The sequence below is a fragment of the Eublepharis macularius genome, chromosome 18 (assembly GCF_028583425.1).
Source record: "Eublepharis macularius isolate TG4126 chromosome 18, MPM_Emac_v1.0, whole genome shotgun sequence".
Taxonomy (NCBI): domain Eukaryota; kingdom Metazoa; phylum Chordata; class Lepidosauria; order Squamata; family Eublepharidae; genus Eublepharis; species Eublepharis macularius.
The window spans coordinates 14,337,703-14,362,398 of record NC_072807.1 but is presented as its reverse complement, the minus strand read 5'-3'; the positions used below and the strand labels follow the sequence as shown (position 1 = coordinate 14,362,398).

Genomic DNA, 24,696 nt, shown 5'->3' with positions numbered 1-24,696 from the left:
CGCTATTTAGATGAGGTTTCTATGGTTTTCTTCTGCTGCTACAAAAGTACAAGCTTCCATAAAAATTTAACCTTTTGCAATTTACTAGCCTGGCAAGTATTCCACCATTTGTGATTGCATGTTTTCCTGACTGTGCAACTTTTCTACAACAACTAACAAATATCCCCAATACGACCACACTGAGCCACAGCCCCTCCCCATGCTGACATGAAGAGTGACAGAGGGCACGGAGATATCAAGCATCATTCTGTCAATCTCAGTGCATGATCTGGGTCAGCCACCTTGCACCAGAGCCCATCCACAGGATCTCCAAGATCATGTGAGCCAAGAGCAAAATTGTACTGGAATTCAGCCTCGTAGCAAGAACGGTTTTATTTTACTTCTTAGGAGAAGACCGTACAGGTTCAAGGTTTCTCCAACTGTACCTTTGCGATTACAATAATGTTCCCTGCTGATTCTTGACTTTCTGTGTGGCCTCCAACATACTGTAATGCTCCATATAAAACTTCATATCTCCTCAGAGTCAACATTTCTTAGCTGAGACATTAAGTCATCAGCTATCTGGATCTAATGATCTATAGACCTTGTGGAGTGGGGCTTTTTCGTTCCCATAAAAGACCTCAGGGCCCTGTGAAATTGTGTTAGTGGAGGCCAGCAGACTTGTAGGGATTGCTTTGGCGGGGGGGGAGGGTCTTTGGAAGCGCATGGCTGCCATCAACAGAAATGAGCTATTCTGATCCACATGTGAATCAGGCCTCAGGTACATTGCACACGAAGTTGTACCTCACATTTTTCAGAGCTGTGAGAACCTTGCCAAAGAGACCCGGGTTGCATTCAGATGACACAAACAGACCTCTTTTCTAGACGGGCATGAACCTGGCGCACTGCTGCAGGCTAGCATCCCCCATTGTGGAGAGCAGACAAGCCCTGGTTTCCCCAGGTGTCTGGGCCAAGCTACAAGTGACGAACGACACTTGAATGGCAAGTGGATTGAGTGGAGGGCAAGTGAACAGGGAGAAATACACTTGCCGTTCAAGTGTCATTCGTCACGTGTAGCTTGGCCCTGTGTAGTGAAATTTCAGGGCAAGCAGAAGTGGAGTCCAGGATTCCAAACCAGGAAAGCTTCAAACTTACTCTGCAGGCAAGTGGAGGAGGGAAGGAACATGCAAGCGAAGGCGCATCTGTCATGAGCAAACAAATTTCTTGTGATATTTGAATGGGGGGGAGGACTCAATGGTCCCATAAATCTCCTGGGGAGTCCCATTCTGCACATCCTGTCCCTACAAGCAGCTTCTCTCTTGCTGACCACACTGCTCTGATGGCCAAAGGGAGGCTGAGAGAATCACACGAAGTCAACACAGATTGCCCGATTTACCCAGTAAACAGGTCCATAGACCAGGGCCGGATCGAGGGGGGGCAGGGGGGTAGTCTGCCCCTGGCGCCACCAGGGAAGGGGCGCCGGGAGCAGCTGCCAGCTGCCGGAGCGCGCGGGCAGCAGCTTGGGCAGCCTCGCAGCCCCCCGCACTGCCTTTCGCCTGCCCCGCGGGACGGGGGGCAGCCGGCTTGCCGCGCACCCCCTGTCCTGCAGGGCAGGCAAAAGGCAGCGCGGCCACCCACGCCAGTCGCCTGCCCTGCAGGAGAGGGGGCAGCCGGTCGCCCCCTGTCCTGCGGGGCAGGCGAATGGCATGGGTGGCTTCCCAGCCCCACACGCTGCTTCCGCCGCCCTGCGTGATAATGTCACCAAAATGACGCAAGGTCAGACTAGGGTTGCCCCAGGCGCCAGCAACCCTAGATCCGGCCCTACCATAGACACCCCATGATATACTTGCCCCTCCCGGTACTGTTTCCCCAAGTTCTGTCCAGGCCCTCGGGAAGGTCCTTGTCCACGTTAAAGCCAGCCAGCTTTGCCTCTGTATTTCAGGGGTTTAAAGCATTTCTTATGCCATATCTGAGAACAGAAACCTGGATACCTAAATTCTGTGTGTGGGCTGTTACTTTAGAGCAGCATTCTAGACACCGTCAAAGACAGGCTTTCTGCCATTTACACAGGAAACTGATACTGCAGCATGCAAATGTGGTGTTAAGAGCCATAAGTTATTCATTTACCATTTCTTCCCATTGATCTCGTGCTGCTGAACTGTATAGCCAAAATACGCTTCTTTAGAGCCAGGTATAATTCGGGGCCTCTTTGTGTCAATGTTGAAGGCGTCGGAGAATCCTGAGAAGCAAAAATGGAATTCAGTTGTGCAGGGAACAGCTAAACACCGCACCCCTTAAGAGTTCTGCGGCAGACATGATAATTACACCCCCCCCCCGCAAAAAAGCTGCCCACTTCCCAATGTAGACTGAGGCTTCTGTTGGCTGGGTGAGATTAAATTGGAAAGAAAGTAGAGTTTAATATTAGAGCACTGGAAACAAGTAGACAGACTTCTATGACTTTAGCTTTATAAAAATAATTTACTACGCCAGTTTGGTGTAGTGGTTAAGAGCACGGGACTCTAATCTGGAGAGCCAGGTTTGATCCCCCACTCCTCTACTTGAAGCCAGCTGAGTGACCTTGGGTCAGTCACAGCTCTCTCAGAGCTCTCTCAGCCCAACCCACCTCACAGGGTGTTTTATTGTGGGGATAATAATAACATACTTTGTAAACCGCTCTGAGTGGGTGTTAAGTCATCTTGAAGGGCGGTATATAAATCGAATATTGTTGTTGTTGTTATACATAACAGGGCAAAAGGATACATTTGGTAAGAAAATAAAGAATATCTAACTAACTAGCTACATCTTGATGGCTAGAGAGAAAGACTGTGATAGTCTTAGAACTGAGACTTAGGGCCAAGCTACAAGTGACGAATGACACTTCAACGGCAAGTGAACAGACTGAGGGCCAAGCTACAAGTGACGAATGACACTTGAACGGCAAGTGGATTGAGCGGAGGGCAAGTGAACAGGGCCAAACTACAAGTGTCAAATGACACTTGAACGGCAAGTGTATTCTTCCCTGTTCACATGCCCTCCGCTTGCTCTCCACTCGATCCACTTGCCCTTCAAGTGTCATTCATCACTTGTAGCTTGGGCCTCACATGTATTCCTCCCTGTTCACTTGCGCTCTACTTGCCCTCCACTCAATCGAGTGAAGGGCAAGTGGAGCGCAAGTGAACAGGGAGGAATACATGTAAGTCTGTTCACTTGCCGTTCAAGTGTCATTCATCACTTGTAGCTTGGCTTTTCGACACACTGAACAAAAAGCAATAAAACCTTAGTATATGTTGCTAGCTAATTGCCCCCAATAAACTTGCTCATCCAATAGACAATTCTAGATTCCTTCATTAAGACTAAAGACTCCCCTTTCTATGGCGGGAACTTTGAAGCCTAAGCGGTCCTATGCTAACTGGCTATCTGTCTAAACAAACAGAGTAACAATTTAACTCTTTCATGACTGAACATAGGACACTTGCTAAAATCCCAACAGCCTCAATACTGTGGGACTCTTCCCTTCCCCAGAGCTCTTGCCCCAGCTGGAAATTCCTTTCCCCACATTCCATTTGCACCACCGTTGGCCCTTAATCTGAAATACTGCATATTTTTTAATCAAAAAGAGTCCAGTAGCACCTTTAAGACTAACCAACTTTATTGTAGCATAAGCTTTCGAGAATCACAGTTCTGATATGGAGATCAGAACAGAAGCAAACTGATCTCCATATCAGAAGGAGCTGTTTGCATCTCCATATCAGAAGGAGCTGTTTGCATCTACTCCGCCCTCCCCTCTCCTCCTCTATATCTGACCAGTTTCTTTTTGCCCTCCATGCATCTGACAAAGAGAACTGTGATTCTCGAAAGCTTATGCTACAATAAAGTTGGTTAGTCTTAAAGGTGCTACTGGACTCTTTTTGATTTTGCTACTACAGACTAACACGGCTAACTCCTCTGGATCATATTTTTAAAAAATGCCTTGGTTTGTTAATTCGGAATATTTTTAGCTTGCTCTTCCCTGTACAATGAGTTGCAAAGTGACTTATTGACTGTAACATTTCTACCCCACTCTTCCTTCCAGTAAGAATCCAACTGGAATACTATTCATAAGAATAATTAAATCCACAATATTAAACACAACAGAAGAGAAAGAAAAAATGCAGAGCAGCAAGTACTGGATCAAATATAATGGACAGAACAACCTGAAGCCCAGAAACTCCAAAAAGCCATCCTGTACTTTGGCAAAGGGGACACAAGGCAGGGCTTTCTTGGAATGACTCTCCGAAGTCACGGCACCCCTGTTCCAGGCTGTCCAACCTACATGATAAGGTCAGCTTCTGCCAATACTCTCTGTGTATGGTTAGGTCTGTATTGGACAAGGTGGCTTGAGTATATGCTGAGCCATTTAGGGCTTAAAACCGGGATTCTGAACTGGGACCAGAAGCTCATAAAAATAGCAACGCGTAAAAACAGAGTCACGTCCCCAGCAACAACCTGCTAGAGACATTCTCAGCCTGGTGGAGGACTTCTAAAATCCACCTAAATCAACATAAAGACAGCCGCTGCTAAACCCTGGCACAAAGATATAGAGCCAACACCTGCAGAAGGAGCCAGCCTAACTCATAATTTTATGTGCTTGCCCTGCTTGCCCATGCACTCACTGCTCATCAGCGCAGCACCCATGGGTGTGCCACACAGGAACAATAGTTCAGAGCATGAACTTACAGCGGTAGTCCTTGAACAGGTGTAGGTGCTGCACCTACCATGAGATGGGTGCACTCCTATTCCCTTTCAAACACATTGTATATACAGGAATTCTCTCTCAAGCCTTCCAGGCAATTTTGTTTACTAAAATATTTATACCCTACCTTTTTGTGGTACAAAGCAGCTTACAAATCCAAATTTAAAGTGAGATTGGAGGGAAAGGGATCATCGGATTGAACAGAAAGCCAGCTCTCAAGGGATGCCCATGGAACTCATTTAACTGTGGGCGCAGGGTTTTTTTTCTGGGAAAAGAGGTGGTGGAACTCAGTGGTGGAACTCAGGACCGCACAATGACGTCACTTTGGGTCAGCTGGAACAAGGGGGGAGTTTTTTTAAAGTTTAAATTGCCCTTGATGAAAATGGTCACGTGGCCAGTGGCCCCACCCCCTTATCTCCAGATAGAGGGGAGTTTAAATTGCCCTCCCCTTTGTCTGGAGATCAGGAGGTGGGGCCACTGGCCATGTGACCATTTTTCAAGAGGTGCCGGAACTCCGTTCCACCGCATTCCGGCTGAAAAAAAGCTCTGTATGGGTGGAAATACACGTTACTAAGTACCTAGGGATGCTCAAGTGAACCTCATTTCACATCTCCTCCCTCCAACTTTCCATGCACTCGCTCACACAGTCACACTTCAATTTGCTCCATGTGAATTCATTCATGCGTCCGATATCAGTTCCTCCTCAACTGCTAAAAGTATCCCAGTTTCCCCCTCATCCATTCATTGAAATGCAAATCTTGACACTTTCTCACACCTTAAAGAAATGCAGATTGGCAAGTCAAAGTAGCGGAACACAGAGGAATACAGGACCCTGTCCCTAGCCCAGGGAGGCAGGAGAGGGAAAGAGCTGGTATATCATCTCTTTGTTGAGATTGCAAGAAAACAATCACAAAGTTCCTTTCCCCCATCGATCTCACGCAGCTGTCTTTGAAAACTGAAAAGCTCTTCCCCTCTCCTGTCTCCCCATGCTAGGGACATAACTCTGTTTTCAACTACAGTTCCCAGGTAACATTGTGAACCCAACATGTTAAAAAAAACGTGTCTGGTGTCAATTGTAGCTTAGCTTTCCGACAGATTAATCAAAAAGAGCCAATAGATGGGGCCAAAACTCCTTCCTTCAACCTAAGTCCATTGATTCCTATGGGAGGAACTTGATTCCTGGAGGAACTGCCCAGGATTGCACTCTTACAGTGCCACCCTAAGCACAGTTATAACCTTCTACACCCATTGACTTCAATGGACAAACGCACCATGCACTGCATAGCAGATATGCTGTGCGACTCTGTTTGGAATTGCCTTGTATATCTGTTAAATGGTGCATTTGCGTGGATAAGCAAAACTTCGGAGCCTGAAATTGCTTAGCTAAGGGTTTGTTTCTTTTGGAAAAACAGTCAGGATAAAACTGACAAAAAACTATTGCTTTCGTGCCATACCTGGAAACACAATCTATGCAGGGCAAAGAACAACCTTTTTGAACAATCATATCCAGGGCTTTTTTTCTGGGAAAAGAGGTGGTGGAACTCAGGACCACACAATAACATCACTTTGGGTCAGCTGGAAGAAGGGAGGAGTTTTTTAAAGTTTAAATCGCCCTTGGTGAAAATGGTCACATGGCTGGTGGCCCCGCCCCCTGATCTCCAGACAGAGGGCAGTTTCGATTGCCCTCCGCGCAGCGGCATGGAGGGCAATCGAAACTCCCCTCTGCCTGGAGATCAGGGGGCGGGGCCACCGGCCATGTGACTATTTTCTTTTTTTCTTTTTTTTAATAATTTTTTATTTTTAACATCTAAAACAGTAAACTACAAAAAAACTACAATAGTACAAGGGGAGGAAAAGAAGGAGAAAAAAAAAGGAGAGGGGGAAGGGGGGGTGGAAGAAAGGGGAAGGCAACATACAAACACTAAACACTACACTTCAATGCTTTCCCTTCATACTGCCATAATTGAAAAAAAGCTTAATAAAGTAATGATGGAATGGTTAATCTTACAAAATACAAAATACAGTTCAAATTAAATCTCCCCCCCACCCTGGGCCTCGGATGCAGTTCTCTCTGAGCAGCTACAGCCGCAGCGCTCATTGCCTCCCCCCTCCCTTCAGGCTTCGAATCTTCTTCTTTTTGCTTGGTGTCTTGCCCAAATTCTTGATTTTTGTCCACAAAATCCCTTAGCTGATCTTCCGAATTAATCTTGTAAGCTTGATCTTTATAACTAAACCCGATTCCTTCCGGAAAAAGCCATTTGTACTTTATGCCATGTTCCCTCAAAAGAGCTGCCAGCCTCTTATACTTAATTCTTCTCTTCCGAACTAAAAATGGAACATCCTTCAATATCTTGACTTTATTTCCCAGAAAGTCCAAGTCCGCATTATATGAGTTATATAGGATGATGTCCCTGACCCTCCTAGATGAAAACTCAATAACAATCTCGCGAGGCAGCTGCCGCTTCATTGCATATTTTGAAGATGCCCAACGGGCTCCCAAAATGGCGCTTTTTACTTCTTCTTTAGTTGCCCTCGCGGGTGTCGCTAAAAGTTCCGAGGCAAGATCCCTTAAATCCTCGTTTTCCTCCTCTTTAACATTCTGGAGACGCAAAATGGTCTGTGCTCGCTCCACTTGCAGCCCAATCAGCTGGTTTTCCACCAACTTTAGCTCCTTGTTCGTTGCTCTCATAAGTGACGCATTTTCCCGAGCAGACTTCTCTGCCCCCCCCGCTACTTCCTTGATGGCTTTCACATCGCTCTCAATTAAGCCCACCCTTTGATCTGTAGCATTCAGCTTGTCAACAAAGGGTTTTATGGCTTCGATAACTGATCTTTTCACCAATTCCTCGAGCGACTCGCCTCTTCCCTGCAGGGCAGCCGAAACTGACTTGCCCAGAGCAGGACTCTGTTTTTTCGCTGCCATTTTAGGGGGGGGGGACCGCCAATCTTCCGAGACTCTGCGAGGGGGGAAAAATCCGAATCTTCTAAACTTCAGATCCCACCACTCCTTCACATACGCTTGTAGTGACAGAAGGGATTCGCTTACTTACAGGCTTCCGCCTAGTCCTGTTCTTTGCCATTTTCCGTGGCCTGGCAGCACGCGAGGTGCCGCGCACGTCTGCTGGCCTCCATAGGGACAAACGGGCAATTTACCCCCTGCCTCGATTTGCCAGAGGGCTCTTCCCGCCGCGTCCCAGACCCAGACTTCCTGCCTGGGAGCCCTGGGGGCTAACCTTTGCAGATCAGCCGCCCGGTCAGGCTGCTCGGCCGCTTCTTCTCGGACCTGCCAAGAGGAGCGTCCGACATGGCCGCGAAAACGAAACCGAATCGCCATGTGACTATTTTCAAGAGGTGCCGGAACTCCATTCTACCACGTTCCAGCTGAAAAAAAGCCCGGATCGTATCCAATTTCCTACCTTCCTCGTCAGTCAGAACTGAAAGAGCTAAGGGTAGTTTTTTCTCCATGTGAGCATGTCACAGCCAACACATTTGGAGCTAGATGCTAGAAGAAAAGGGCCCAGCCCTCTTCCTGGACCCTGCATATGTTCTCCAAAAGGCAGGATGTAGATGGAGTATACAGTGTGGTCTGTGGCCCACGAGTCATTGGCTTTCTGTAGAAGGGTGGGTAGTTTTATTTTAGTAGAATTTTGTTACTGGCTTTCAACCGTCTTCCAAATCCTCAAGGTTTTGCACAATATAAGTTTAGGACATAAAGTCTTTCGAACATTCACAGCACATAAGGGATCCACTTATTTCCAGCACTGCCAATATAGCAGCTCCTCAGAATACTGAAGAATCTCTGAAACAGGTAGATCTTTAAACCAGTCCAGAAGGCCAGGTTAGCAGTGACTGGACGGTACCATTTCAGATGGTACAAGAACGCTCAAGAACTCCAAAGCAAGCGTGGCAGGAGAAAGCAATGCCCCTTCTTTCTACTTCTAGAGCTCTAGAAAGCTCTGGAAAGACTCTGCAGAGGTTTTAGAACCCCGATTCTAAACTGCATTAAAGAAATGTGGTTTCAACACACTCAACAAGCTACAAGCAAAGGATTACTTGAGGGAAGCCGGGACAGGACAACCAGATTCAGCACGGTTTAAATATGGAGCATGAAAGCATCCCCCAGGTCTAAAAGCCCAGGTCTCTAGTTGCCAGACCACTCTGTCTACGCTACCCTGACTCGTGAATGAAGTTAATGTGTGAACACTAAATGGCCAAGAGCTGGGCAGTTGCTGTAGAAGAGCGTACATCAGTTCCATTCCATAGCGTAGGAAAGCTCCACAAACCGGGAGATAAAGGCTCTGTTAGGAGGATTATATTTCCTGACCACTTAAAAGAGGGAAAGCCCTCTTTAATAGGGCATGTGAAATTTGGCTTTCCGCACAGAGATAGTTTACTGTTGTTGTGAAAGAGCTGGAATGTAAATAAAGTCGCTTTCCAAGAACTGGCAAGTTCCATCCGTTTTCCCCAAGGTTCAATTGAGACCGAGGATCACATCTTGGCAGGGAAAGATCTCTCTCTCACACACACACACATGCACATACATTCACGCATGCATGCACGCACAAATAGCCAGATTGCTACCTGGCTTTGATTTCTTTAATGCACTGTTCATGGTTTCAAAGCTTGTTCTTCTGTACACAAAGTAATTTTGGTGTACTGTAAAAAGGATAACTCTCATAGTTAGGGCTTTTTTTCTGGGAAAAGAGGTGGTGGAACTCAGTGGGTTGCCCTCGGGGAAAATGGTCACATGGCCGGTGGCCCCGCCCCCTGATCTCCAGACAGAGGGGAGTGTAGATTGCTGGAGTGGCGCGGAGGGCAATCTCAACTCCCCTCTGTCTGGAGATCTGGGGGCGGGGCCACCAGCCATGTGACCATTTTCAAGAGATTCCGGAACTCCATTCCACCGCGTTCCCCCTGAAAAAAAGCCCTGCCCATAGCCTGAAAAGGAAGGATCTGTGGTCATATTTTGAGTTAGATTTTTTTTGTTATAGACAGGAATTTTGTGGCTGGCAAATAAGGCCTTTTTCATTTTGTCCATGTCCTACTCCCCTCCTGTCTGGAGCAGCATCAGAATTATCTCCAGAGAATCTAAAAAATCTGGGGTGTATCATATTTTTGTAAGATGCATTATTAGGATTATTTAATGACAGCAGAGGTTGCCTTCTGAATGGAATGCTGAGGCAGCCGTGGGGCTTTCTGATCCACGGCAGCTGGCGCTTGCTCAGGCCTTCTTTAGCCATCCAACAGGCAGCCAACAGCTGGATCTGTTTCATAGAAAAGATGTGACCATTGCAGAGAAAACCAACTGCTGTATCAAGACTGGAAAAGTCACAGCCCAAATGGTGCAGATCTCATCATAAGAGGCTGTATGTGCAGTGGTTAGAGTACAGGGCTAGGATCTGGGAGAGCCAGGTTCAAATCCCCACTCTGCCATGGGAGCTTTCTGTGTGACCTTGAGCCAGTCTCTCCCAGCCCAACCCACCTCACAGGGTTGCTGTGAGGATAAAACAGAGGAGGGGAGAACGATATTGCTATCTGTTTTGGATTCCCCATTGTGGAGAAAGACGGGGGATAAATAGCTAAGTAAAAATAAGTGACTAGCTGGAGCTTGGGAAATGTGAAAAGAGTTAGCAAATTAGGAGGGGGTACCATGGCAGGTCTCCATGGCCACTCGTCAGGCTTGCTATCTGAAGAAAGAGCTGGCCTCGGCACCCATTAGCTCTTCTCCACTTGCCATGGTCCCGTGCTACATGAGCAGGGCCGGTGCATCCATTGAGGCAGGTCCAGCAACTGCCTCCAGCACTGAGATGCCGGAGAGGGTGCCGGGGGTGGGGGAGCGCCCCGTGGAGCTGGTGGCGGCAGCGCTGGTGGCTGAACAGGAGGGATGGGAGCCACCCGCAAGCCGCCCCAGCCGCCTGCTGGGCCTGGCCCGCAGCTGCTGCAGCCTCCTAGCCCTCCCACCCCATGCTGCCGCCGCTGCCAACACGCGCCCCCGGCTGGGCGCAGCAGATGTGAGCCAGGCGTGGCAGGCGTTCGGGGCAGCGCACGGAACAACAGAGCAGGAGGGTTGGGAGGGCACACGCGTGTCTCCCCAGCCACCGACTGTGTCTGGCTGGGAGTGTGCACCAGCAGTGGCAGTGTGGGGCAGTCTGAGTGGGCAGCCTCCCAGCCCTCTTGCCCAGCTGCCCCAAGCAGCCATCATTACACAGCTGCAGGCCAGTTGTGACAGACAGCTGGGGTGGCGTGGGGCAGCCAAGCGGGAGGGCTGGGGGGCCACCCACGCGCTATCCCAGCCACCTGACGCGCCAACGGGGCCGGCTGGCAGCAGTATGCTGCGTGATGATGTCACACGTAGTGATGTCACCATGCAGTCCAGGCATGCATGTGCTCTGTGCTCGCACATGGGTGCAGCAACAGACCTGAAGCTGCCCCCGGCCTCAGACGCCAGAAACCCTGGTGCTGGCCCTGTACATGAGGCGGCAAGCCTGTCACATTCTCAAGCTATCAAGCCTTGTTGACTGGCCCCCCTCTGCCTCTTATCCTCCCTTCCCACTACACCCAGGTGTGCCTGTTGCCCATGGGGCTTCTTGTGATTGTCCCTGAATTGTAGGGAGAAGTTAACACCATTAGCGGCTCCCCAGTTCCCTCAATGGCAAGCAACAGATGTCTGAGACAGGCAATCGTAAGGCACCTGTTTTGTCTTCAACAGCAATAGCCAGAGGTGAACTACAAACTCCTCAAGAGTAGGGTTGCCAGATGGGGTCAGGATTAAAACTAGGGAGAGGGCAGGGGGAGACTTCCTTTTTTGTTTGTACAATGTGCACGTATACAGCACATGCAAACTCCCGGGGCAGTGCGATGATATCACCGCAGGAAGTGACATGCAGACGCCCGGGAGTCTGGGTTGACTGGCCCCTCCTCCAGCTGGCTGTGGTGCCCTGCAGGTGAAGGAGGAAAGAGGGGAGGGGGGAAAGGGTGTCCAGTTTGGGGGAAACGTTTTTATCACACAATCCTCCAGAATACCAGACTGTCCAGGTGAAAACTGGACACTTGGCAACCGTACTCAGAAGCAGGAATCTGCACAGCAGCTGGTCACATCCTAAGTGGATCAGGACTCACAGGTCCCCCAGAAACCCACTGGTCAAGCAAAATGGCCGAAACTGCAAGATTGTCTGCTTAACCCAGATGAACGTTGAGCAGAGGAAGAAGCACCAACACCTGTTGCTGGGCTTCTGAGCCCCGATCCTGCAAAGCACTATATGTGTTTGGGTTAGTTTTGCCACCTCTGGGTTGGGAAACTCCTAGAGATTTGGGGGATGGAGCCTGAGGAAAGCGGGGTTTGAAGAGAGGATAAATGTCCGCTAGGTCTAATGCCATAGCGTCCACCTTCCAAGGCTGCCACTTTCTCCAGGGGGACTGATCTCTGTTGCCTGGAGGCCAGTTGTAATTCTAGGAGATCCCCAGCCATCTCCTGGAGGTTAGCAAGCCAAGCTTGGGCAGGGATTTGGCCCGGTAGCCACTTTGGCCCATTAGATTTTTTTTTTTTAAAGATATTGACAAGATAAAAAAACACTTAGTTACAAAATATTTAGCAAACTTGTAGGACTCTCACAGTGCAATCTTAAGCCAAATTACTCCAGTCTAAGACTATCTATTTCAGTGGGTTAGACAGGAGCAACTCTGCTTAGGATAGCACTGCCAGACTGGGTATTATTAAACAACAGTAATAGAAGCTGGCATTTTTCAGAAATGTAGAATATTCCGTTAAAAAACCAAACTTTTCTCATGGTTCACGAGATTGTAATGTACGGGATGAGGGATTGTGGTGTGTGGGGAGCGCATTTTACAAGTTTGTACAGGCCTGAAAAAATAACGGGCCCCGGGTGGTGATGGGAGAACTCCAGGGACTGGAGGTCCGAGATCGGGCCTCAGGGCCAAGCTACAAGTGACGAATGACCCAGGTTGGACACTGGTCAGCTTCCCTCAAGTTTTGATGGGAAATGTAGGCGTCCTGGTCTTGCAGCTTGGCTCTCCGACTGCTGTCCAATGGACTTTTCAACTGTCACTTGTCCAACATTCTGCCAAGCTGCCTACATTTCCCATCAAAACTTGAGGGAAGCTGACAAGGGTCCAACCTGTGTCAGGCATCACTTGTAGCTTGTCCCTAAATTGAAGGGCCTGCTCTTCCAGGCTCAGCTCCAAACTGCCAGTTTCTGGACGCTGATGGATTGGGTTTGACCTGCCCCAAGCTCCAGAAGCTGCTGTTATGGCATTCATCCTTCAGGGGCGGGCCTTTTGACTGAAGCTTTGGGCGCTTGGACTGAGAGGAGCCCAGTGGTACCAGGTTTCCTCTGAGCCCCTGATCTTTCCCCAGGGTGGTGCCTGGCCCATCTGGTTATCCTTGGATGAGGCGTCCAGGAGGATCTCTAACCCTACCTCACACCTGAAGGCAGTAGCACTATTTTCATTCCCTTCAACATTTCGCCAGAGGAAACTGGGACATGCTGGTAAATTCTCTCCTTCCCAGCATCAGCTTGCAATGCTCCCACCCTGTTGTACGTTGCTTAAGATTCTGCTCTGTCCGTTTCGAGCTGGATTCATTGGGTTCTGCAGCAGTTTGTCCTGCCCGGTTTTTAAAGCCATGGGAATTTTAGATACGCACGGGCCACATAATTGTCCTGCGATAGAGCATAGCTGACCCTTGCATGTTGCTCTGTCACAACGGTCTGGTTTTGAAGCTCAGCGCTCCAAATGTGTGTGGTTTTCTTGCTCAGGCCTCTTTGAACATCAACCACACTCCAACATTCAAATGATGCTTCTGGATATGCAAAGTGCCTCATATCATATGCACAATTTCAGGAATGCTTAAAGCGGCCATAGGATTATATTCCGGGATTATCACACTGCATTGCCAACTTGGGGAAAACGGCAACTGGCCGACAGCTTCCCGGGTGGGAGCCGGCGCCGCAATTTGAACCAGGGACTCCCCAGCTCCCTAAAGCCCCAACTTTCATCTGATTGGGGTTATCCAGGAATAATATTGCCCTCCCCTGCATCGCTCAGCTTGTTATAAGCAGACAAAGTGATAAAAAGGAATGTTCAGTCAGCTGTCTGCTGCAGTGTATAATTGCAGTCATGTAGTACAGTGGAAATAAAAGAGCCCCGGAGGGCGTCTGGTCTTTATCAAAGCTGAAGAGACTTGGCTTCGAGGCAAGAAGGGAGGGAATTTGTATCAGATTTGCAGCTCATGCTGAGAACGCAGGGAGAGACCGGCACTTTCTCAGTTGACTTTCTGGCTGTATATGGATGGGGGCAGCCTGGTTGAAGGACAGGGGACCTCTGGGAGTTGCAGGGTGAGCCAGTGTGAGTAGAGCAGCCAACCTCCAGGTGATGGCTGGAGATCTCCTGGGATTACATCTGCAGGGCATAGAGATCAGTTCCCCTAGAGAAAATGGCTGCTTTGGAGGGTGGATTCTATGGCATTATACCCCACTGAGATCCCCTCTCAAACCCTGCCCTCTCCAGGCTCCACCCCCCAAATCTCCAGGAATTTCCAATCCCGGAGCTGGCAGCCCTAAGTGTGGGGTAGTGGTCGAGAATATTGGACTAGCATCTGGGTGGTGCACGTTTCAGTCCCCACTCAGCTGTGGAAGCCTGCTGGGTGACCTTGGACCAATCACATACCCTCTGCCTAGCCTACCTCACAGGGTTGTTGTGAGGATAAACGCGGACCCCAAGCACCTTACATCATTCTCCTTTCCTTTAATTTTTCCTCACAACAACAACACTGTGAGGTAAGTTTAGCTGACAGGCTGTGAGTGGCCCAAGGTCACCCAGCCAGCTTCCATGGCAGAGTGGGGGTTTGAACCTGAATCTCCCAGATTGTAGTCTAACACTCTAACCGCCGCACCACAGTGGCTAAAGGGGAGGGTTTAGTAGAACAAATGGCGGGAAGGGGAAAGTGTGCTAAATTTAGGCTGGACTTAGCTAGGGAACAGGCATCTTATTTTGTATTTATTTTACTTCATTTATATCCAGTTTGAGCCAGTTTGGAGTAGTGGTTAAGAGCAGCAGGACTGTAATCTGGAGAACCAGGTTTGATTCCTCACTCCTCCACTTGTAGCCAGCGGGGTGACCTTGGGTCAGTCACAGCTTCTAGGCGCTCTCTCAGCCCCACCCACCTCACAGGGTGTTTTGTTGTGGGGATAATAATAGCATACTTTGTAAACCGCTCTGAGTGGGTGTTAAGTCATCCTGAAGGGCAGTATATAAATCGAATGTTGTTGTTGTTATTATTACTATTATTATTAGAATTTGTTTTAATAGCTGAATTTTCTGGGCTCCCATGCCTGCTTCTGGATGGAATGACATTTTTGGGTATCCAGGAATATTCTTCTCTGGTGCCTAATCTCTCTCTTCCGGCCCGCCATCTCCCAGGTAAAATTCGGGCCCATCCACCTCAGCTCATGTAAGGGGCAGATGCCTGGGGAAATCTCCCTTTCCCCTCTTCAGGTTCTCTTCAAGAGCCAGGTTGGTGAAGTGGTTAAGAGCAGCGGGACTCTAATCTGGAGAATTGGGTTTGATTCCCCACTCCTCCACTTGAAGCCAGCTGGGTGACCTTGGGCTAGTCACGGCTCTCTGGAGCTCTCTTAGCCCCACTCACCTCATAGGGTGATCGTCCTGAGGATAATAATAACACACTTTGTAAACTGCTCTGAGTGGGCATTAAGTTGTCCTGAAGGGCAGTATATAAATCGAATGTTATTATTATTATCCCGTCTTTCTTGCTGGGAACCCAAAGTGGCTTACATCACCCCCCTCTTCTTTATTTTTTCCTCACAACAAACCCTGTGAGGGATATTAAGCTGAGAGTGTGTGACTGGCCCCAAGGTCACCCAATGAGCTTTCATGGCAGAGTGGAGATTTGAACTTGGTTCTCTCAGATCCTAGCCCGACACTCTAGCCACTACACCACACTTGCTTGTTTTATTGAGAAGAGGTCCCTTCACAATGACCATGGGAAAGGTCATGAAGGACAACTCCCAGAGAGACCCAAATTCACTGTCTTATCAGAAGTGACTTCGGAGCCATAAATAATCTGACCAGAGGTCACATGTTCTGGCTCGCACTCCTTGCCAATGTAGAAAGCTTCATATCTCTTCAGTCAGCTATGTAATTTGAAGCATGTCGAATCTGAGTTTGGAAATGGGGAAAAATAATTTGGAAAACAATATTGGGTGGGAAGCTGGAGAAGATCATTTGAATTGCTTTTGTAGTCGGTTTAGAAGCCACTTGCTGCAGCTTCTTTCTCTTTGGGCATCCCCGAATCACAGGGCGGCCCTCTCTGAGAACCAAACTAGACGTTACGGCAGCCACGGGTCCAACCCAGGCCGCTGACAGTATTGTAGAGGAGAATTTATCCATTTAAAAATTGCCATGAAGGCAGCACTGCAGAATCATGTGAGCTTGTCCCCTCCATGTGCTTTTTCATGTGCTGAAACAGTCAGGGGGGCTGATTGTTCCATATGGAGAACCTCCATATTCAGAGGCAGTAAACTTTTGAAACCTAGTGCTATGAGATAATATTAGGAGAAGACCTCAGCTTGTGCATCCTGTAGTTGGCCCTTTGTGCACATGCATGCACAGGCCGACCACTGTGTGAATCAATGTGCTGGACTAAATGGGCCACTGGTCAGATGCCGCTCTTATGATCTTACGCAGCTGAAAATCCTGGGAGGAGCTTACTCAGGAATCGTAAACCGCATTGGCACTATCCACGTGTCATTTCTAACACTGCTTTTCTATTTACAAAGGACTCGGCCATTCTTAACATATTTCACAGTCGTGTCAGTCTGGGAGGCCAAAGCCAAAAAAAGTTCGGGCAGGCAGGTTAGTCTTGATGCAGACCAAAAGGAATTCAGGCTCAGGTGTTCGATCCAATTCTGAGGTTTTCCGTAGGGATAGATGGAACACTTTTGACACACTTTCAAGCATCTGACACCTTTTGAGCTGGCATGTGCAATACCACCTTTGGACAGTGGTATTAGTGGTGCCACAGCAGATAACAGGCCAGTGGTGCCCTCTGCTGGTGAACCACCAAGGAGCAGCCACAGATTGCCAGAATCCCCAATTCAGGATCCTCCTCTCCATAAATTCCTGGTCCTTCGATCTCGGAAGCAAATAGCAGAAGAGCAAAGTCTCACCAGGCTTTAGTAGAGAGTTTGGGGGCAAAACCAGTTCAGACAAATGAACAAACCAATAAACACAAAGAGGTATTTGCAACAATCTTAAAAGGCATGAATTCACTCAACAAATTCCAGTTCCAATTAATCCGAGTTTTAATTTACAATAAAACGTCATCTCCCCTTCTTGAACTTGAGATGGAGTCTTTTTTTAAAAAAAAATGTGGGACATTTTTGGGGAAGCCCCTAAATTAATAGAACCAAGCTCAAAAATGAGGAACACTTCTCTTATAAATCTAATTCTTGGAACTAAAATACGCACAAATCACTATAGCAACTCCTTGACAACAAGAAACATATTGCAAGTACTGAAGAACCACATAAATTGTGGAAACACATAGTTACTGGACAATGAATTGACAGATCAGCAATTTTAAAGCTCCTAAGGCAATTCTGCAGAGATTAATTTATGCTGATGTATCGTTCTGATTTGTTTGTAATAAATGTAGCATCTTAAAGCTGAAGAGATTTCTGAAAAGTAAAGCATGCATGTGTGGCTTGCCCCAACCATAATGGTGAAGAATGTTGGGGGGCTAAGTGGTAAACTCCTCATTTTGAACTGGTTACAGGCCTCTTGTTACCTCCTGAATAGCCCAGGTGAGCCTGATCTTGTCACATCTCGAAAGCTAAGCAGGGTCAGCCTCGATTAGTAATTGGATGGGAGACCTCCAGGGAAGACCAGGGTTGCAGAGCCAGGCAATGGCAAGCCACTTCTGTTAGTCTCTTGCCATGAAAACCCCACCGGGGTCGCCCTAAGTCAGCTATGATTTGAGGGCACTGTCCACCAGCACCCTTCTGCCCAGTGGCTGTGCCAAAACAGACACAATGTTGGGAGAGCCATGAGAGTATCTTCCCAGGGTTTTGCAAAGTCAAATTGTACCACACAGGACCCCAATGCTGATCAGAATCGTGGCATGACCAGGGGCAGGCAGGCATCCTCTCTTTGCCTGTCTCTTTTCTCTTCCAAGAACACGGGGTTGGTTGCAGTCCAAGCCTCCGCCTCTGTTCCCCTTCTTCCCCAGCACTGTGGCCCTCATTTGAATCAGGGCCTTGCAACAGAGCCACATGCTGTTAACAAATGCTGAAAAGATCTATTGGTGGATTTCCCTGTCTCATGTCCAAGTTGGCCCTCTGTCTAAATACACGTCCATGTTCAGCAGGCAGTGACCAAAGGAGATATTCTGCTGCTCCGGGGGAGCAAAGCCATTAGCCAATTCCAAAGAAAGTGACAAAGGAGGATGGCCTCTGCTGCACCTTTCATAACTGTGTAGAAGAGAAGCACCTGCATAGGCGCAGGAAGGGCTGTGGCTCAGTGAAAGAACATCTGCTTGGCATGTGGAAGGTCCCAGGGTCAATCCCTGGCACGTCTAGGTAAAAGAACCAGCTGATGTGAAAGACTTCTGCCTGAGACCCTAACAACAACTTTCAATTTATATGCCACCCTTCAGAACAACTTGACGCCCAATCAGAGCGGATTACAATAATCACCCTGTGAGGTGGGTGGGGCTGAGAGAGCTCTGAGAGAGCTGTGACTGACCCAAGGTCACCCAGCTGGCTTCAAGTGGAGGAATGGGGAATCAAACCTGGCTCTCCAGATTAGAGTCCTGCCGCTCTTAAGCACTACGCCAAACTGGCTCTCAGTTTGGAGAGCTGCTGCCAGTTTGAGTAGACAATACTGACTGTGATGGACCAAGTCTGATTCAGTATAAGCCTGCTTCCTGTGTCCATGTTTTAAAAATGGTCTCTTCCGTTCCATAATTAAAGGTACAGAAGCTGTGTTGTTCTCCTTTGGCCACTGTAGCACAATGGTTAAGTGGTTTGGCTGCGAACCAGCACTCTACTGGTTCAAATCCCGCTATTGCCATGAGCTCAGTAGGTGGCCTTGGGGAAGCCATTCCTCTCAGCCCCAGCTCCCCAGCTGTATTGTAGGGATAATAATAACACGAACTTGTTCACCGCTCTGGGTGAGGAACTAATCTGTCTAGAAGAGCGGTATATAAGTGCAGTTACTGTTGTTGTTATATATCCCCCCAGTTGACATGGCACAAATGCCACACTTTGCCCTCCCCAACCAATAGGTGTGCCTTAATGTGTGTGCATGTTAATTAGAAACACAAGACAGGCCAAAACCAAACCAGCTAAGACATGAGAGACCACTTAGAAGGTCACAGCTAAGACCGTAACGTTCTCTAAAAGCAGTCATTTCCATTGAGAATCTGCACCTCGCAGTGCTGTTGTCTCTGTAGGAAGAAAGAGAGACAACTTTCCATTCACACATAAATATATCAGGGGTGTGCATGTCTATTTTAAAACGAAAATGGAGCATGTGGGTGAGGGCAGGTAAACATGTAGCACTTCATAGCTCACGGCAGCTCAGAGAGCTTCTGCCTTCCCTCCCCAGCTGTCTTCCCTCTTGGCCCCTTTCTTGAGCTTCTTGTATCTTCAGTCACAGGAGCCCAGGATGTAGGAACCTGAGAAAGGGGCAAACAGGCCGCCCCCTCACAGGAGGGAAAGCAGAGTCCTTCCTCCTGCTGCCTCGCAGAGCTCCAAGCTACACCAAGGGATGAAGAGGTTTCTAAGGTGAGTCCCCTGATGGTATATGTAACTGCGAGTCAGATGCGGGGGGGGGGGGGATCCTCGATCCAGTTCACATCCCATGCTGCTAGGCCCTCAGGGGCAAATCCTTCAAGCACCAGAGAACATCAACAAGAGTCATGCAAAGGCAGGTAAGGTTTAGTTCCCTTCACCTCCATGTGAAAACAGACTCCAGCCTCTGCTTTAAATGTAAACGTGTCCTACAACCTGTTCTCTTGGACTTTTGCCTTTGCCTCCTGCACAAGTGAAAATTTTAACTGCATACCAAATGGGGAAGCTTTGGTGACCATTTGGGTAAGGATTTGACAGGGAGGATCCCTTGGGTGAGTGAGAACTGAATCCCAGTTGGATGGGGGAGGGTCATAGCTCGACATGCATTTCCCCTTGAAATCAATGGGAATGCATATGTAATAATTATATAATTGCCTTTACCTGGATAGTCCAGGTGAACCTGATCTCAGATCTCAGAAGCTAAGCAGGGTCGGCCTTGGTTAGCAATTGGATGGGAGACCTACAACAGACCAGGGTTGCAGAGGCAGGCAGTGGCAAACCACCTCTGTTAGAGCCAAGCTACAAGTGACGCCTGACACAGGTTGGACACTTGTCAGCTTCCCTCAAGTTTTGATGGGAAATGTAGGCGTCCTGGTCTTGCAGCTTTGCTCTCCATTTAATTGAAGTTTACAGAGCGGCAGTCTACAGGAGGGAGAACATGCGGTCGGGAGGGGAGTGCAGACATCGGGCTCTCACCGGGGGCACCACTTCCCCTCCGCTGGGTGTTGGGGGGGTGTTCTGTAAAGTTCAATTAAATGGAGAGTCAAGCTTTAAGACCAAGATGCCTACATTTCCCATCAAAACTTGAGGGAAGCTGACAAGTGTCCAACCTGTGTCAGGCGTCACTTGTAGCTTGGCTCTAAGTCTCTTGCCATGAAAACCCCATTAGGGACTGTAAGTCAACTATGACTTGAGGGCACTCTCCACCAATAACTATAACTTAAAGTATCTTTAAAAACCCTAAAATTAACCAAAACCGAATACATTTTTAGCACATCCTTCTGAAAGTTCTGAGGTTATCACTGACAACGTCCACTTCCCATTATAAGAGGTCCGATTAGATGACCTGTAGGTGCCTTCACAGGTTGAGGGCCGGAACATCACTGAGTCTAAGAACCAGTTCAGCAGCAAGACCCTCCTCTTACCACCAGGATTCTTGCCCTCCCTTCTCTACCTGCAGATTGCCTTATGCAATCCAAGACATATCGGAAGCCGATGGTGACGCAAAAAGATCCTGGATTCCATGTAACATGACTGACCCCATGGCACATGACCAGCTCATGTCATGTCATGCATCTCTTCTGGCCCGGTTTTGTGACGTTGCTTGGCTGTAGTGGCTCAGGCAAGGCCCTGCTATCTTAATGCTCCCAATGCAAACAAATGCAACCCTTACCCCTTGCAAAGAGGGTGGCCTGGGTGCAGCTGGTCCCCTGCAAACAGGCAAGGAGGAAGCAGCCACTACCTTTGGTGGCTCCCACTGCCTCTTCCTCTTCATCATAAAGACTGCACTCCAGCTACAAACAGGAGAACTGCCTCTGCTCCACCCAGGCCCCTGCTAATCCTGGGGCCAGAGCAGGTTGGGCCTCTGGGTGCCTTCCAGAGCAGTGATCTGCCAGGCAAGTTCCTGGGAGTTCGAGGGCCGGCCAGCCCTGCAGCTAAACCTACGCTCTTCTCTCTGCACGAGCTGCCTCAGCACATGCTCATCAAGTGTAGGGAGATGCAATGATAGCTGGGAAGCATAGTTTAAAAAGACAGAGCCGGCAGAGATTGCTCCTCAGAGAGTTTGTTAATTTCATCCTGGCTTCTCCAAAGGCTCTGTCAGTTTCATCTCTCCAATCTAAAACTGCCTTCCAGAGCCGGGCTTGGACCTGGAGAGGTTATAATGAGCTCAAGTTTCCCTTCTGGCATTCACCAGCTCCTTCACACAGCTCCAGTGTACAGCAAAGCCTTTGTCCTGCTCCCAGCTCTGTCTTTTTAAACTACCCTTCTGGCTAACATTGCATCTCCTAACACATGTTCTTTACTGTCAGACGTCTCCTGTAGAGTCAGGTTCAGATCTGGTCAACCACTATCAAACTGAGGAATTAAATAAACTGTGAATTTAAGGTCGGGATGAGTTTCAGCGGCAGGTTTTGCAGCATCTGCGCAAAGCCCGCACCGAATGAAAAAACGCAAGCGGATCTGTTTTGGGCCGCAGAGAAATGTCCCGCCAGGGCAATGCAACGCCCTGGCAGGAGGCAAAGGGAACCCTCTGCGGCTCGGCCGGGCTGCAGGCAAAACACTCCGCGCTTGTCCACGTGTAAGGCGCATTCCCAGAGTTCCCTCCAGAAGCCACACCTCGCCTGGCTTCGGCTCCCGTCAACTGTTCGGGATTTTGTTGGAGTTCGGACGATCCCAGCACGATCCCTTCCTCCGCAGCCCCTTCCCCTCCAGGATCGCTGCCTACCATTTGTTCTGGAGCCGGGCCGAGAAAGCTCCCTTTAACCGTTCCAGGTTGCGTCTGGGCTGGATCCTGGCTGGGAAAGGCGTCAAATACAACCGAGGCAAGAAATGCCTCCTTGCAGCGGACCCGCTCGCCGCGTAACAGAACCTCCAAGTTGCAGGAACGGGGCCAATAAAGGGGAGCCGTCGCCCTCCCGCCTCCTCCTGCCCTGTAACTCAAGCTGCTGCTTGGAGCTCCGCGTACGTGGGGGGCAGACGGCAGCTCCGAGCCCCCGAACGGGCACCCAGGCGGCTCGGGGCGGAAAGGGCCAGAAGGAGCCGTCTTTGCAGACGAAGCCCCGCTGCTTGCCCCAAAGCGAAGCAACGGGGTCGCTGTCTCCTAGGGTTGCCAACCTCCAGGCAGTGGCTGAAGATCTCCTGGAATTGCAAATGATCTCCAGGTCACAGAGAAAAGGGCTGCGTTGGAGGGTGATCTCTATAGCATTATACATTGATGAGGTCCCTCCTCTCCCCAAATGCTACCCCCCAAACTCCAGGAATTTCCCAACCTGGAGCTGGCAACCCTGCTCTCCTCCCGCCCCAGCTTTGCAAGCGCGCTTCCGCCCCCACGTTCTGCAAAGCTCCCGGGCAGGCACCGCCGGCGCCCCGGGAGGAACTTTCCGCGACCGGTCTCCGAGGCGAGCTCCAGGCCGGCCTTACCTGCCAGGAGGCTCAGCGCCCAGGCGACGGCCAGCCCTCGGGGGAAGTCCATGGGAGCGCTGGGGGCAGCCGAGCGCGACCCTCCGCCGCAGGCACGGCGCCAGCCTGGGAGCCCCGCTCTGCGCCCGGCTCCGCGCCTCGCCCCCGAGTCTCTCCCCGCTCCTGACAGCCGCGGCTCCTTGAGAGGAAGTGGGAGGGGAGAGGCGGGAGGAGGCAGCGCCGCGCCGCGACACCCTTTAGGGGCCACCGCGCCAGCCGCGACGCCCCTGCCCGTCGGGGGGCAAGAGAGGCCGCTCCGGCGCGGCTCCCCAGCAGGGGCTGCAACTGGCGGAGGAGAGAGAAAGAGGCAGCCAGCCACGTTTCCATTGCCGGGGGGGGGGGTCCAGAACGTGGAAGCCCCCCCCAGCCCTGCCCAGCCATTCCCCTTAGCCCCCATCGAGTTTTACCTGCTTCATTCCTGCTCTGCTCATGGGTGCCTCTCCTATCAGCCATGAGAGTTCAATGGAACCTCCATGCTGAGAGGCAGTCTACCACGGGGACGAAATACTATAGGAACCTCTGCAACCTGCCTGCCAGGCCAAGGGGCATTGCTGGCGACTGTGGGAAACTGTTCTGCCCCTGGCAGAGGATGAAGAAGTGAGCTGGGTCTCATACCCTACCACAAATTTTGTTAGTCTTATAGGAGCTACTGGACTCTTGGTATCTGAAGAAGTGAGCAGTGACTCACACAAGATCATACCCTACCACAAATTATGTTAGTTTTATAGGTGTTACTGGACTCTTGATATCTGAAGAAGTAAGCTGTCACAAAAGCTCATACTCTACCACAAATTTTGTTAGTTTTCTAGGTGCTACTGGACTCTTGGTATCTGAAGAAGTGAGCTGTGGCTCACGAAAACTCATACCCTACCACAAATTTTGTTAGTTTTATAGGTGTTACTGGACTCTTGCTCTTTTCCACTGCGTGATGGAGGAAAGAGACTCACGGCAACTGAAGTCAGGGCTGGGAGGAGGGCTTTGTGCCCCAAACACCAGCTTTAGTTACCCCTTCAAAAACCACCAGTCTTTTGAGCCAGTCTTTGTGGCAATGGAGGATTATTATGCCATGCTCAGAACAGCTTCTCTCCTACCCAGCCCTGATTTCCCAGAAACAAAACAGCCAACTTGACGAGTACCCAAAAGCAAACAACAGCCCCTCTCCACACTGCATGATTCAGTGTGCATCACATATGGGGATATCCTTTGCACACTCGTGTTAATGACTTTCCAAAAGGATTAGACTGTGAACCTCCAAGCAGTGCGACTTACCTGGATGGGGCAAAGGTGTGAGCCCCTGTCATGAGAGATCGGCTGGTGTGCCCAACAGAAGAAACTGCGGGACTGTGGGTCCATTTCAGGTGGGGAAAAGGGCATAGGGAGAAGGATTAAATTTTCTCTCCCTCTGTCATGGTACCAATCCAAATTGACTGCCAGCTTTTATCTAAAAAATTGCTGAACTCCAAGCATCTAATTCAGTTTGGTCTAAAGATACGGAGTGCAGGCTGCTTAGTTACTAGAAGTAGAAAAGAGCAAGAGTCCAGTAGCACCTATAAGACTAACACAATTTGGGGTAAGAGGGACTCTGCTTTCCCTCCTGTGAGGGGGCGGCCTGTTTGCCTCTTTCTCAGGTTCCTATGTCCTGGGCTCCTGTGACTGAAGATGCAAGAAGCCCAAGAAAGGGACCAAGTGGGAAAACAGCTGGGGAGGGAAGGCAGAAGCTCTCTGAGCTGCCGTGAGCTATGAAGTGCTACATGTTTACCTGCCCTCACCCACATGCTCCATTTTCGTTTTAAAATAGACATACACACCCCTGATATATTTATGTGTGAATGGAAAGTTGTCTCTCTTTCTTCCTACAGAGACAACAGCACTGCGAGGTGCAGATTCTCAATGGAAATGACTGCTTTTAGAGAACGT

General features: G+C 49.4%; 1 protein-coding gene across 1 annotated transcript in view; it reads right to left on the bottom strand.

The window, feature by feature from the left end:
* ITGA11 (integrin subunit alpha 11) overlaps positions 1 to 22,858 on the bottom strand; it is a 133,022-nt gene extending 110,164 nt beyond the window's left edge. Inside the window, exons 1-2 of the mRNA XM_055002535.1 lie at positions 22,741 to 22,858; positions 2,107 to 2,218 (exon numbers count right to left, since the gene is read on the bottom strand). Of these exons, the coding sequence (XP_054858510.1) occupies positions 2,107 to 2,218; positions 22,741 to 22,792 (164 nt within the window). The 5' untranslated portion in view covers positions 22,793 to 22,858. The remainder of the gene's footprint in view (positions 1 to 2,106; positions 2,219 to 22,740) is intronic.
* Between the last annotated feature and the right edge of the window lie 1,838 nt (positions 22,859 to 24,696).